Raw genomic sequence first — 13,908 nt, forward strand, 5'->3', positions numbered from 1 at the left:
CTCTGTGAAAAACTACGAGGCTATTTTCACGGGCAGCCAAGCCTGGGCTTGGCTGCGCATGAGAACTGCTGGGATCCACGTGGACCCTTGTGGTGGTGCTGCGCTAAACCCCACGCCGCAGGCTGGCTGTTAGCCAAGGTGAAGGACACAAATGCGCCCTTAACCCAGCTCCCAGGATTGTGTGTCAGCGTGAGCTTCTTGCTCGGTGCGCATTGCTCTGTGGGATTCATGGGTGCTGGGACGACGAGTCCCAGCCTCTGTTTATTAGTGCTGATAAGAGTAATCTGCACTGCTCCTGGCAGTGCTGGTTTTGTGGGGGCATGGCTTGCACACCTCAGGGGCTGCAAAGGATCATCTGGAGAAGGTTGAACCCTGCCTTCCCCCAACTGCACACGAGGGAATAGGCCCTACATGTGTCATAAGTCAGGGCTGTGTATTCTGTGCTTTAAAAGACAGAATGCTCCGAGCAAAGCTGAATTCTTCAACTTGCATAAATGATGTCAATTGAGTACAAGGGCATAATTCTCTTTATTTTGCAAAATTTTGCAATGTTTACTATTCTTGTTTTGGAGGTGGTAGGAAGAAGTAAGAAACTGGAGGATGTTCATACCTATTTACAGCAGGTGACCCCTGCTAACTGAGTAGAGTCGCGCTTTAAAGTGATGGTTCTCTTATATTTAGCAGGGGTAGAGTAACTGGCCCTATCCCACCCCGGCACAGCATCCCTCAAGTGGCTGTTGCTGGTGTCTACCTTGTGTTTCTTTTTAGATTGTGAACTCTTAGGCGACAGCGGGCCATCTTATTTATGTATTATTTCTTTTTATATGTAAACCATTTTGAGAACTTGGGTTGAAGGGCTGTATATAAATATTTATTGTAGTAGTAGTAGCAAGAAATATTATTCAGCTACTTCTCTAGCTTCTAAGGTTTCACCTTGCATCTCCCACATTATTTCAGACATACCTTGGCATCCATAAGATAAAAATAATGTATTATTAAAGAGCTGGTCTTGTGGTAGCAAGCATGACTTGTCCCCATAGCTAAGCAGGGTCTGCCCTGGTTGCATATGAATGGGAGACTTGATGTGTGAGCACTGCAAGATATTCCCCTCAGGGGATGGAGCCGCATTGGGAAGAACAGAAGGTTTCAAGTCCCCCCCCCCCCCCCGGCTTCTCCAAGATAGGTCTGAGAGAGATTCCTGCCTGCAACCTTGGAGAAGCCACTGCCAGTCTGTGAAGACAATACTGAGCTAGATGGACCAATGGTCTGACTCAGTATATGGCAGTTTCCTGTGTTCCTCAGGATGCAGCCTGTTGTGCTACTATGGGTACTAGACCTGTACAAATGTCCTGTATTCCCATCCAGCTCACCCTCTTGACCCAGTGCAAGTTACTGAAGCTAAGATATTGTACCACTTTATGGGTGGCCTGTGCAGTTAATCACCTTGGAGGCACCCACATTCAGACTGTGTGCTCCTGGGCAGGATAGAAGTTCAATGAGTACAAAACTTTGTATTGGATTGGTTGTGATAGTGTTCATTAAATAGTTCAAAGTCACAGGTATTTTCATCCAGAGTAAAAACAGCTTAACATCATAACAGTCTTAAATTAAGGAAGTCTTGGCTCAATAATTGATGCTTTGAAAAATGCTTCCATGCGAGTTCTCCTGGAGATGCAGCTACTCTCATGCAGTAGGCTTGTTGGATATGTTTTACTGGTTCCTAATGCTTTTTCCTAAATATCAGCAGAACTACTTCAGACTGATATGAATTTGAAAGATATGGAAAGTATCTTGTCCATTGTGGAAGCACACTGTAAGGAGTTTCAGTTGGCCATAGCACCAGGGTATATGTTTCTACAGTGGACAAAAAAGACATGGAGCTGTACATGCATTAAAAGGTGGAGGCAGCAAATGCTCGATGTGAAATACATCAGCTTCTACTACTTTATACTAGTTTTTATAGATGAGGTATACATGGCACTTCATGTTTTGTGGTGTGTTGATGCTATTCTCATGCGCAGCCTAACCCAGGCTAGGGAAGCCCAGTCTGGGTTAGGCTGCATCTGAGAACCGCCGGGATCAGGCCCGATCCTGGTGGGGCAGGGCTGCCTAGCCCGGCTTTGTAGCCCGCTGTTAGCTGAGGTTCAGGGAACAAGCACTCCCTTAACCCAGGCTTCTTGCTCATGTGCGAGCTCGGGCTGCTTCTAGCCCAGCCGCAAACAGAGATGGGTGTCTAGAGCGCCTATCTCCTGGGGAAATCCCCCAATGCATCGTGCATGTTGCGTAGTGCATTGTGGGATATCCGGAGGCTGGGACACATTGTCCTGGCTTCTGGAGCGACATTCTGCCCACACAGGACAGTTCATCTGGGAGCATGGTCCATGCTCCCAGAATCATGTGATCACTCATCTGGGTCAAAGCTGAGTTTAACCAACCTTCCCCTCACCGCCACTCCACCCCACCCCGCCCACCCATCATGTGAATGACCTAATTAAGTGAATTGTATTTTCCTAAATTTCTGATAGCTGAGACACATTTGTTTTTCTGAATTAATATCTGAGGCACACTTGGCTCTTACATCTGAAAAGACTCACACGCCTCTAGAGATTATGAGAGTACTAATTCACCCATAGAAGAGCTCATCACCACATGCATGTACATAGAATCAGTGTTCTGGACATGCCTCCTTTTAGGAGGGGTAATTTTGCCATGCCTTGCATTAGGAGTTGATTGGATTGTTCAGTCACTCACAGTTAAGACGTGATAAAATCAGCAGCCTCCAGTGGAGGTTGATTGGAAAGAGACAAGGCCAAAGCAGTGAGTTTTAGATTGTGAGTGGACAGCCTTCTCTGTGAGTGGGTACGTAGGTCTCACAGAAGATGTCCATTAATTTGTCACCGCATACTAGCATACCCCAAGATATTGTTTAGAAATTTCTGGATTGTTTGTGCCAAAAATAACATTCTGAAGTAGTTGTTACTTTTTGCCTTTAGTTTTCTACAGTGAATGTTTATAACGTTTGTTAACTACTAACTTTAAAAAAAAAATCTTCTAACTAAAAAATATTATCTTCTCTCTTAAAGGCTGGATAACACATTAGAGGAAATTATATTTAAATTGGTGCCAGGACTTCGAGAACGTAAGTTGTTTTTGTTTTTTGCTAAGTAGATATGTTGCTTTTTTCCTGCAATCTGTTAATATTTTAGCATTATTTATTTGAAATACCACACTGCTTTTTTTATTGCTAACTAGAGGAACTGAACCGGGAGACTGAGTTCTGGAAGAAAAACAAACCTCAAGAAAATGGAGAAGGTAATGACATTATTTTGATGATGTACTGATATTTGTGTAGTTTCATGAAAAATGTAGAAAAGTTACATCAGTATGTATAAGTGCTTGCAAGTTTGCTTTTTTCCACTTGTGCTCATTAAAAAAATGTTGAAGTTGACTTTTTCAGTAGTTTGTTAGTATCTTTTTTTATAGTTGGTTAGTGGTTATACTACACCACATCATAAAATACACATTAGTAGTTTCTTGTGTAATCTAGAGACTGCACATTTATGTACTCCAGCATACATGCAGAGCTATCCCATTTGCAAACATTTCCCACTGTTTGTAGAGCAAAGTTACACTTTTTAAAAAATGCAACTTGCTAAAGATTTATCCACTGGCACTGCCAAGAAGCATTATTCTGCATTTGGGATGTTTTGCTTGTGGCATTTGAACAAAAGACGGTGTGGGGTTTTTTTGTCAGAAAAGATCATCCACATGGATTTTTGTGGAACAATCCCATGAACAAAAGCAGGCAAGAATCTAGTATTCTACTTATAGGAACCACAAAACCCTGAACAATTCTTTTGGACTAGCCATTCTAATGTCTTCCACGTGTACCTTCTGCAGCAGTCACTCTAGAGCAGGGGTCGGCAACCTTGGCTCTCCCATTGTTCTTGAACTACAGCTCCCATCATCCCCAGCCACAGTTTATCTGTGTCTAGGTATGATGTGGCTAGGTATGATGGGAGCTGTAGTTCAACAACAGCTGGAGAGTCAAAGTTGCCTACCCCTGCTCTAGAGGCATTCCTGTGATGTTAACAGAGGACTGCACCCTTTAAGAATTTTAACAAGATGCTCTAAGTGGTTCTTTCTGTGTGTGTTTTTTAGTTTTCTTCATTTTATATCTGATAAACAGTGTGTTTATCAGTGTCTTCCGGTTTCTGCACACCTGAACGAAGTGTTTCCCCACTCTGAGCCTCCAGAGGAGAGATGGACCAAAAAAACCCATATACACTTTTGGTCATCTTAATGCTATAGCCAAAGATGCCCTTGGCTGTGTGCCTTTGCTGGCCCCCTTAGTGGTGGCGAGGTGGTGGTGGTGGTGGAACAGCTGCATTGGTGGCCAGCAACTTCTTTTCTTGTAATGCATCACTCCTTCCATTGGATCACTGGATGTAACCTCAGGAGTGGGACATTGTGTTAGAGGTGAAGGAAGATGAAGGCTAGCCATTGGCCAAGGAGTGCTCCAGGCTGCTAACTCCAGGCCGCCACTGCTAAAATAAATCCCATTCCTGGCAGTAATTCTTACCTTGGTTTGGAGAACTTTCAAAAGCCTCACTGGCAGCCATCATATCTCTCTTACCCCCCACCCTGCCCTCTCAGCCTGCTTCTGAAGGCATGGGGCTGCTCTGTGGCCACTAAGAAGTGTATCATTGCACTTCTGGTGCTACCCCCATCATTACCAATGGGAGTAGCATTGGGAGTGTGATGACACCCTCCTTAGTAGCCACAGAAGAGGCCACCCTATGGGAGCAGGGCTGGCTGGCTGGCTTTAAAGTGGCTTGAAAGCAGCAAGTGTGCCTCTCATTTAAATTGACAGTTTGCTGCTCAGTATGTGAACCAGTGTCTTTAATATTTCTTCTTTCAACAGTTTGTGACTATTTATAAATAGGCACTGAGCATTTCTTCAGGTATTAAGATTGAAATTTAGTTAAAAATTCACTTTTCAGAAGCATGTTGTTTTAATTTGTGTGCCAGTTTATTTTGTAGAGCTGAAACAAGCATGTTATCAGGGCCCTCTTAAATGCAATTAAGAGATCAGGGGCCACAGGATCATGTGTTCCACTTCCTTCCATTTGTCAGGGTGAATTCTTTTCTCCCTTCTTAAGCACAGGTCCTAACTGCAGTTAAAGCTAACCAGTCTCTTTGCTTAACCAAGATTTTAAACCAGGCTTTGAAGTTGGTTAGAGTCCCAAAGTTAGGTCTATACCAGTCTATACTGACTTTTATGTCCCATCTCTAACAATTTTTACTTGCAATTAAGTCACCTTTGTTTCTCTGAACTTACCAAATGCAGATGGTCAGAATTGTACTCTTGGTCCATCACTTTTAATGGTGTGGTACATGTGTAAATAGTAGATATTTATTTTTCAGAAGAAAATCCAAAATCTGAAAATCCCAAAGATGATGAAGATGGAGATGAAAACCAAGAGGATAAAGATTATCACAGGAGTGACCCACAGATTGCTATTTGTCTGGATTGTTTACGTAACAATGGGCAGTCTGGGGATAATGTAGTAAAAGTGAGTTTTGAAAAGATTTATGCTCCTTAAATTAGTAGAGCAGTACACTTTTAAAAAGAAATTAGCTGCATGCTTAGGTATGTTAAATCTGAAAATCTCATTAACTATATGCTTTTCCAGAATTACAGAAGATCTAAGGCCAGGCTAGGAGTTAACAGTGACCAATCCACATTTTTGAAATTGGTTGTCACTGAACAACTATAAAGTGGTGGGGAGGTGGTGCTGGTTTCAAGCAAAGGAGCAGCACGTGGGAGAGTGCTACTGTACTGTTCCACCTTCTGCCACTTTTGCCTTGCAACACCTTTGCCCAAGTGGGGCTTTGATTTCCCCTGCCACCTGGGTTGGTTTTCAGCCTCTTGAGTCTGGCTAGTGGGAAAGTGGCCAGGGGAAGGGCTTGTAGGGAAGGTTTAGCATTATATCTGCCCACCTCTTCTCCTCTCGAAATTATCCCACCACTTTACAGCTGTTCAGCAGCAACTAAAACACAGATGAATCTGCTGTTGGGCTCTTGCATGCAAGCATTCTATGAACTGGCTTATTTGGGTTGCCTCCCATCAAATGGGTCTGTCCACAACAGCACTGCAAGGTAGAGTTGAGCTTTTAGTCTTTTTATAAATACTGAAATCTCATTGGATGAAGATGCCCCAAAGCGTTTTACTGAGTCCATCTTATTATTGAGCCATCCAGCATAGTTACTGTGACTGGTTCTGACTCTCCAAGTTCTCTAGTGGAAATCTTTCTCTGTCTAGAATACTACCTGAAATCCCTAACTGATGAAGTTATGAACTTGAGCCTGGGATCTTCTGCATGCAAAGCACGTATTCTGATACTGAGCTATGGTTGTCTTTCTCTATCCCACTGTTATTAAAAAGCAGTGATTTTTTTTTTCATTCGCACTTTTGAGACCCAACTGAGGACTGATATTTATAATGTATATCTGAGCTTAGAAGTACATTTATTGTAATATAGCAACTTGCCATTATACAAAATCTGCCAAAAACCAAGAAAGCCTCATACATTTAACATTAAGAAACATTACAAATTGTTGCAAATATTATGAATTGTGACACCAGGGAAATACCAAACTCTTTCTGATGGTTCACAGTTATCCATAGCATTTTCTTTCGCCTTAGAGAACAGTAACAGTGCTTGTTGCTGTCCTAAATGTAACATACTTGATGATATCCTTTAGCAAAAACAATGGATTATCTTGGGGAGAATGTCCCATCTTTGAGGCTAACAGTGGATGAATATGCTTAGCACAAAGGTCTTTGTACATTTCACATTCAGACATAAAATGGATTACAACTCTCTCAGACTGAATTGCAAAAGCAGATTCTGTTGTTCTTTTAAGGGATATCCTTAATTCAGCCCTCCCATTCTGCAAGAGGAAGATTGTTCAGCAGGGCTTTGGAAGTGGTTATTCTTAGCTTCACCTTAGTTATTTCCCTTATATAAGTAGATGTAGCATAGATAGGTGGCAAAATATGTATCTAAAATGGATTTGACTTGCAATATCTTATCTTGGCTATTTGTGTCTGCTTTCAGTATTTTTGAATTGTTGCAAAATGGCATACTTACCTGAGTTTACAGTTTTTTTGTTTCTTTTCCTTTAGGGCTTGATGAAGAAGTTCATCCGGTGTTCTACACGAGTGACCGTAGGAACAATCAAGAAGTTTCTAAGTTTAAAATTAAAACTTCCAAGTTCTTACGAGGTATGTTGGGCATCAACCTAAAGATTGTAGATTCTTTCCCTTGAGTAAGGTTAAAGGGATTTAACTTCAGATGTGAGCTGTATAAATATTTCTTGGTTCTTAGTGCCAAATCTGGAATACAAGTTTAGCAGCCTGATCTTGTGCATGTTTACTTGGAAGTCAGCCCACTAAATTGGCTGATATGATGCACAGTTCTTATAGGTACAGAAGCCATTGGTAGCTCCTCTGCTGAAGACCCAGAAGCAACAGGGCCACTGAGAGAATCAGCAGCAGTGCTACAAACATTACCGTATTTATTCCCATTCACAAGAATGTGTGGTAATGCTTGTAGCAGTACCGCCAGTTCTCTCAGCCCAGCTGCTTCTGGGTCTTCAGCAGTGGTGGCACCAATGTCTTCCATATCTGTAAGTATTGTGCATCATGTCAACTATTGAACCTTTCTCCAAGGTAAGAGTATATAGGATTGCAGTCATAATCCTAGGGTGAGACCTGCTGGAATTGGAAATAAGCTCTACTGAAGATTGCTATACACAAGAAATCAAGATTAAATTGAACCCATAGGAAAAACATTACTATTGGTGCAAACATTTCCCCAATAAAAGTGGCACTGCAGCTGAAACATTTTGCTCATAACTCCATTTGTTTTATAAAGGGTAGAATATATTGTAGAAAAGATTGAATAGGTGGTATTGCCTGGTCTGGGCAATGAGGCATAGACAATTCTGAATTTGGCACCAACAGTCTACAGGTTCAAATGGATTTTGAAGTAGTTATAGTCGTTTCTTCACTTGGGCCTAGCTTTGCAACTTGTGCTATAGGTATAAATACCAGCAAACTGAACTGTGAATCAATCAGCTTCTTTCCTCATGCATCAGGCAACCTGCTTTCTTTGAAGTGGCATATGCATGTACATCCTTCACTTTACTAAAAACAAAATAAACAAACCCAAAATTACAATCCTGTAACTTCCCTGTTCTTGTAAAAAGCCCTTTACTTCCTTGATATTGAAGTCAAATGGACACAAAACTTTGTTTAACAACAAAACCCTGTTGAGAATGATTGTAATTTAATGTAAGTGAATATGAAACTATACAATAGATTGTTGTTTATAATACAGGGATAAACCCGTACAGAAGTAATACCTGATGTCTCTAATGACCACCCCAATATTAATTCCTATGTGGTTTCATATTTCTCCCTCCTTCATCCATTTTTTCCCCTTCAACTAAAAGCTTCTTGGAAAAATGGATAAAAATACTGAGCAGCATCCAGAAGTTAGTCATAACTAAGTTCTGTTAGTCATGATTAACATCTCATTGATTTCAGTGCTGCTCAGTCATGGCCAACTGCTCTAGATGTTGCCCGCTGAATGTTTAATACCTCCTTATCTTAACAGCTGCATCAGCATAAAATAGATATTCTTATATTAAATGAGGGCTTTCATTAGATTGGGGTCACTTAGTATTCCCTGTACCTTTTAATGTTTACTCATGCACCTAAATGAGGTCTAACGCACCCCAGTAACGTTTTAGTGAAACACTCACATTAAAAGAAAACAGAACTAGGAGGCAGAGTTTGAAACATCAAAGAACCATCACCCCCCTCTATTGCAGGATAATTAATGATGTGTGATGTGATAGGAGAAAGGAAAGATATTTTACTCCCTCTCTCTTTTTTTAAATACTTCTTTGGAATTTGTTATGATGCCAAAGGCACTGGGAGAGTTGAAAAATGGCTGCAAAACTACTCCAGTGATTGAGGTTGGTGGTGTATCATAAATTCAGGGACACCATTCAGTGGCTTTTCATTCAAGCCAAACAACTCCAGAATCACACAGAACACATTTCTCCAGAGTTTGCCCCAGAAAAGGGGTGGGGGGGGGGTTATATGTTTGTTTAGAGAGCAGCAGAGGTGCTGTCAAACTGCCCTTATGATTCATAAAAGTTTACATCTGTCTTCATCCTCACATTCAAACTCACTTTTAAAACTCTTTAGACTTTAAACAACGTGTTTAAATGGGATACATGGATCTGCTGTCACAAATGCTTGTATTGTGCTTCCCCCTCCCGCCCTCAACTAAGCTATTATTGTAATTTCACAGGTATGTTATACATAGCAAATGCTCTCCCTTTGTATGCTTCCCATCATTTCCTCGTCCTCCTCTTATATGCTAATAATTCAGTTCTAGGAAATGCTGCAGGGGAACTATTTTTATGGCTCTTAGTTATTCTATGATTTACTGTATTTTTCTTTTTTCTTTTTAAGCTGGATGTACTATGCAATGGAGAAATAATGGGGAAGGATCACACTATGGAATTCATCTACATGACAAGATGGAGACTACGAGGCGAAAATGTAAATAAAGATATAACTTTTTATTGCTTTTAGTCAGATGATGTGTATTTATAGCTTCTTTGCTGTGCATATTTCCATATACATATATATATATATATGAGGGAAGCATCAGCAAAACATCTTATTGTTTTTAGTTTCAGCATTTAAAAACATAGATCCATTGTTTATATCCAAAACCATCTACAAAGTTTTAATTTTAGCTGGTATAAAAAGTCAGAATGTACACTCCCTGAATTTTATATGTAAATTAAAATGGTGTGTGTGCATGCACAAAAACCCAAATACAGGAAAATTGCTTATTGATAAAACATTTACTTAAATGTTTTTGCCACTTTTTTCTGGAAAGAAAGAGAAATGAGGCCCTCGAGTCCAAAGAGAGGGGAGGCTTGCAGCCTAGAAACAAATTTGTTTTTTAAAAGTGTGGAAGGAGGTCATATACCTCTTGGAGTCAAGTAGATGCAGGGAGAAGAGTTTGGGGCGGGTTGAGATGGGAGCATCTTTGCCATAGAAGACTCTGGTGTTCAGATAGCTCCCCCAAGGAGAAGTAGCATTCTGATAAAGTTACAATTTCAGAAAGATATGCTGGTGGTAGCACTTCTGTACTTGATGGAAGTACCATAAATACTACCCGTTGTACTGGGGAATGACCCTGGCAGGTTGAAAAGCAATTGAGCAACAGAATTTGATAAACCCTTAGACATGGAAAAGGACTGATTCAGAATGTCTGAAGTCATCAGTCAGAAAGCATGCTCAATTAATATAGGGGACAATGTTGAAACAAGAACATTGGCTCACATACTGCACAGCAAAACGCGGGTATCCTTGTGGGAACCTCCTTCTACATGCTTAGAACTTAGATCCATCCAACTCATTGAGTTGAATGGATCCCATTGGATAGCATCCAATGAGTTGGATGGATCCCATTGGATAACATATCAGTTCATTGGATAACATAACAAAAAATAAATTTGCTTGTTTTGTAGCTGGAATGCTAAATTCTTCTCAACAAAGATACTATTTGCAAAATGCAGCATTTTATTCGGTGATATAACTTACTCCAGCTCTCTCTCTGACTTGGATAGAAAGATCTCACTGTGAGAGAAAAGGGGAGTTTTGCTCACACCCAGGGGAGGTCTCTGATCCCCCTCCCATCTGTAGTCTTCCTATGCTCCCTAAAAACTGACTCTAAAAGAGTTGGAGTCTTGCCTATACAAAGCATCACCTTACCAGGTTTTTTTGTGCAGGGTGGGAAATGAACAGGGGGGAATCTGCAAAAAAAAACTCACCAAAAAAACACAAGCCTCTGTATGAGTGGAAGTGCCTTTCGCTTGCAGAGCAGAATTTTTGGTTGCAAGCCTATATGTCTTAAGATCTTGGTATATTTCTGATTTTCCTGTTAAAATTTCTTTTGTAATTTGAAAAGTTGTATATGTCTACAAGAGCCATTGGTCCAATAGAAGTTATACATTTTCCTATTAACCTTTTGAGAACAATGCAGTACCTGTCTTAACTGTTAAATAATTAAATTCTCACATGTGAATATATATATATATATATATATATATATATATATATATATATATATATATATATATATAATGACTGATAATCAGTGTCCAGTTGTGGATGCCTCTTATCTGATCAGAAAATCATCTCCTTCGCAGTTTCGGTGTCAGAACTGCTCCTCTTCGCAAGTCCTCTCTCAAGATGGCTCTTTTTATCAGGTAAGAGGCAGCCCTGACTGTACACACTGCAGTCATTAAGATAACATTTAATGTAATTCAGGCCTGATGGGAGGTGGGTATCCTTGTAATTCCTTGTTAGAAAGTATTTCCAGACTAAAATTAGCCCTGAAATGGCCTCAGTGTGTCTTTTTTAAAATGCATACAAGAAGTTTAAAAATAATGGAATGGAAATGGAAATACATGTATTCACTTATTTAATTTTTTAAATCAAATTTATCCTGCCTTTCCATTAGCATGTTTGAGGCAGCTAACACAACAATTGTTTATAACTTGATTGATTGATATTAAATCAATACAAAATAAGAACTTTATGATGACTTCATAACGCATTGAGGAAATTGAATTTCCCCCCACCCCCCAGTGCTACCAAGGCAATTGATGTTGTGTCGTCCCCCCCCCGGAATGACAAATTGTAAAGCTTGGTGCAGGTCTTTCACAATTTTAAATCATGAGAGCTACAGTTCACTAGAAGCTTACAGAAATCATTAAATCATGATTTTAAAGCTTTACTATTCAAAAGCCAACAGTTGGTGTGTTAATTTATTTCCTTTCAATTGTGAGGACCAGGGGTGGTGATTGCATCACAGGCTTGTTTCATAACAACAGTCAGCCAGGGCCAGCCCATCAGTGAGGCCTGGAGGGTTCCCAGACGGCGATTTTACTTTGCCTAACCATGGAAAGGCAAGTGTGCATTAACATATCATCCAGCTTTAAGTCGAAGTCCCTGAAAGGTATTGGGGAGCATTCCATACACGATTTAGGTTTTTCATTGCTCATTGGAACTTAGCCCGATTTATGCCACTTTTTGCGTCAGTTTTTTAGGCAAATTGAAAATATCCAACTTCACCCCTCTTAATCCCGCGGCAAAGCCTTCTGTCTGGGAAAGCTCCCAGTGAGGCAACTGTCTCCAGGCAGCAGACTGGAGAATGCAGTGAGAGCAGCAACAAGGATGCCATTGCTGCCTCATTGCCTCCTCACTGGGCCTCATCCTGTTCTAGGAACATAGGAAGCTGCCATATACTGAGTCAGATCATTGGTCTATCTAGCTCAGTATTGTCTTCACAGACTGGCAGTGGCTTCTCCAAGGTTGCAGGCAGGAATCTCTCTCAGCCCTATCTTGGAGATGCCAGGGAGGGAACTTGGAACCTTCTGCTCTTCCCAGAGCAGCTCCATACCCAGAAGGGAATATCTTACACTGTTCACACTTCTAGTTTCCCATTCATATGCAACCAGGGTGGACCCTGCTTAGCTAAGGGGACAATTCATGCTTGCTACCACAAAACCAAGACACAAGATACTGAGGAGAGGGTATCCAGATGTGAGGAGAGCTAGTCTTGTGGTAGCAAGCATGAATTGTCCCCTTTGCTAAGCAAGGTCTTTCCTGGTTTGCATTTGAATGGGAGGCAACATTTGTGAGCACTGCAAGACATTCCCCTTAGGGGATGGGGCTGCTCTGGGAAGAGGATATTTCATTCTGCTTTCATGCAGAAGGTTCCAAGTTCCCTCCCTGACATCTCCAAGACAGGGCTGAGAGAGACTCCTGCCTGCATCCTTAGAGAACCCTCTGCCAGTCTGTGTAGATGATACTGAGCTAGATGGACCAGGATCTGACTTAGTCAAATGTGGCTTCCTATGTTGCTATAATGGTGGCAGGTGTCACCATTCCTTGGGCTCATCCTCCTTCCCACTCTGGTGCTGCATTCTCCTGCTTTTTGAAAAGGCAGGAAGGGCATGAGACCAGATGAATGCAAGGTGGGAAGGAGGAGGTTGAGCTCACATGGCAGCCGTTATAGGTGGCACCAACAACACCAGGTAAAAAGAATTTCGGGCAGAGCAGGAGTAGGCAACCTTGACTTTCCAGATCTTGTTGAGCTACAACTCCTGTCATCCCAGCCACAATAAATTGGGAGCTGTAGTTCAACAGCATCTGGAAAACTAAGGTTGCGTTCCCCTGGGCTGACAGATGATTAAAAGAATGCAATTAAGAGAGCACTTGCTCTCTTAACTTCATTTAAGAGGCTGGCCTCCTTGCGGGGTTTGCTGCCATGTGGCTCCCAGCGGTTCTTACGATCAGTAAAGACCAGGCTTGGCTTTCCTAGCCCAGTTTAGGCTGAAGCCCAAGTGGCTGCTGTTGCTCTGCAGTAGCTGCTATGCTTTCGTGTGCCTAGTATGGCCTTGGTGCAATGTGCATATGGAGGTTTCATGTGTGCACAATTCTTGGAAGCTGAATGTGGGTGTATGCATCTGGCCCCCAGGGTCCCATTGGATGCAAGGCATCTTGCACACTTGCATACCTTCTCCCTACAGAGGGTGGGGCTAGATTATGTTCTTTCTATTTTAACCCTTTAAAAAAAAACCAGTCTATGTACAGAGCCTCATCAGATTGTTTGGTTCCTTTAACATGTATAGAGCCATGAGTAAGTGTTAACTAAATTCAGTTGCTGCATTTTTTATAAAGATGTATACTGCCCTTGTACTTATGCCTACCTGCTTTCATGGTTTCTATTTGTTTTTTGT

At 41.3% G+C, this 13,908-nt stretch overlaps 1 protein-coding gene and 1 long non-coding RNA gene across 10 annotated transcripts in view; one reads left to right on the forward strand and one right to left on the reverse strand.

Moving 5' to 3' along the window:
- PCGF5 (polycomb group ring finger 5) overlaps positions 1 to 13,908 on the forward strand; it is a 62,370-nt gene that overhangs the window by 47,070 nt on the left and 1,392 nt on the right. For 8 of the 9 annotated variants that reach the window (XM_053308388.1, XM_053308386.1, XM_053308383.1 and 5 more), the window contains 6 exons: positions 3,084 to 3,139; positions 3,253 to 3,312; positions 5,428 to 5,576; positions 7,193 to 7,291; positions 9,557 to 9,646; positions 11,311 to 11,370. In XM_053308388.1, the coding sequence (XP_053164363.1) occupies positions 3,084 to 3,139; positions 3,253 to 3,312; positions 5,428 to 5,576; positions 7,193 to 7,291; positions 9,557 to 9,646; positions 11,311 to 11,370 (514 nt within the window). The remainder of the gene's footprint in view (positions 1 to 3,083; positions 3,140 to 3,252; positions 3,313 to 5,427; positions 5,577 to 7,192; positions 7,292 to 9,556; positions 9,647 to 11,310; positions 11,371 to 13,908) is intronic. The other variant, XM_053308393.1, reaches the window with a different exon arrangement.
- Positions 6,515 to 13,908, reverse strand: part of LOC128350301 (uncharacterized) — a 71,423-nt gene continuing 64,029 nt past the window's right edge. The window contains exon 4 of the long non-coding RNA XR_008319247.1: positions 6,515 to 8,215. This is a non-coding gene — a long non-coding RNA (uncharacterized LOC128350301). The remainder of the gene's footprint in view (positions 8,216 to 13,908) is intronic.

The sequence above is a fragment of the Hemicordylus capensis genome, chromosome 3, assembly GCF_027244095.1.
Source record: "Hemicordylus capensis ecotype Gifberg chromosome 3, rHemCap1.1.pri, whole genome shotgun sequence".
Classification (NCBI taxonomy): domain Eukaryota; kingdom Metazoa; phylum Chordata; class Lepidosauria; order Squamata; family Cordylidae; genus Hemicordylus; species Hemicordylus capensis.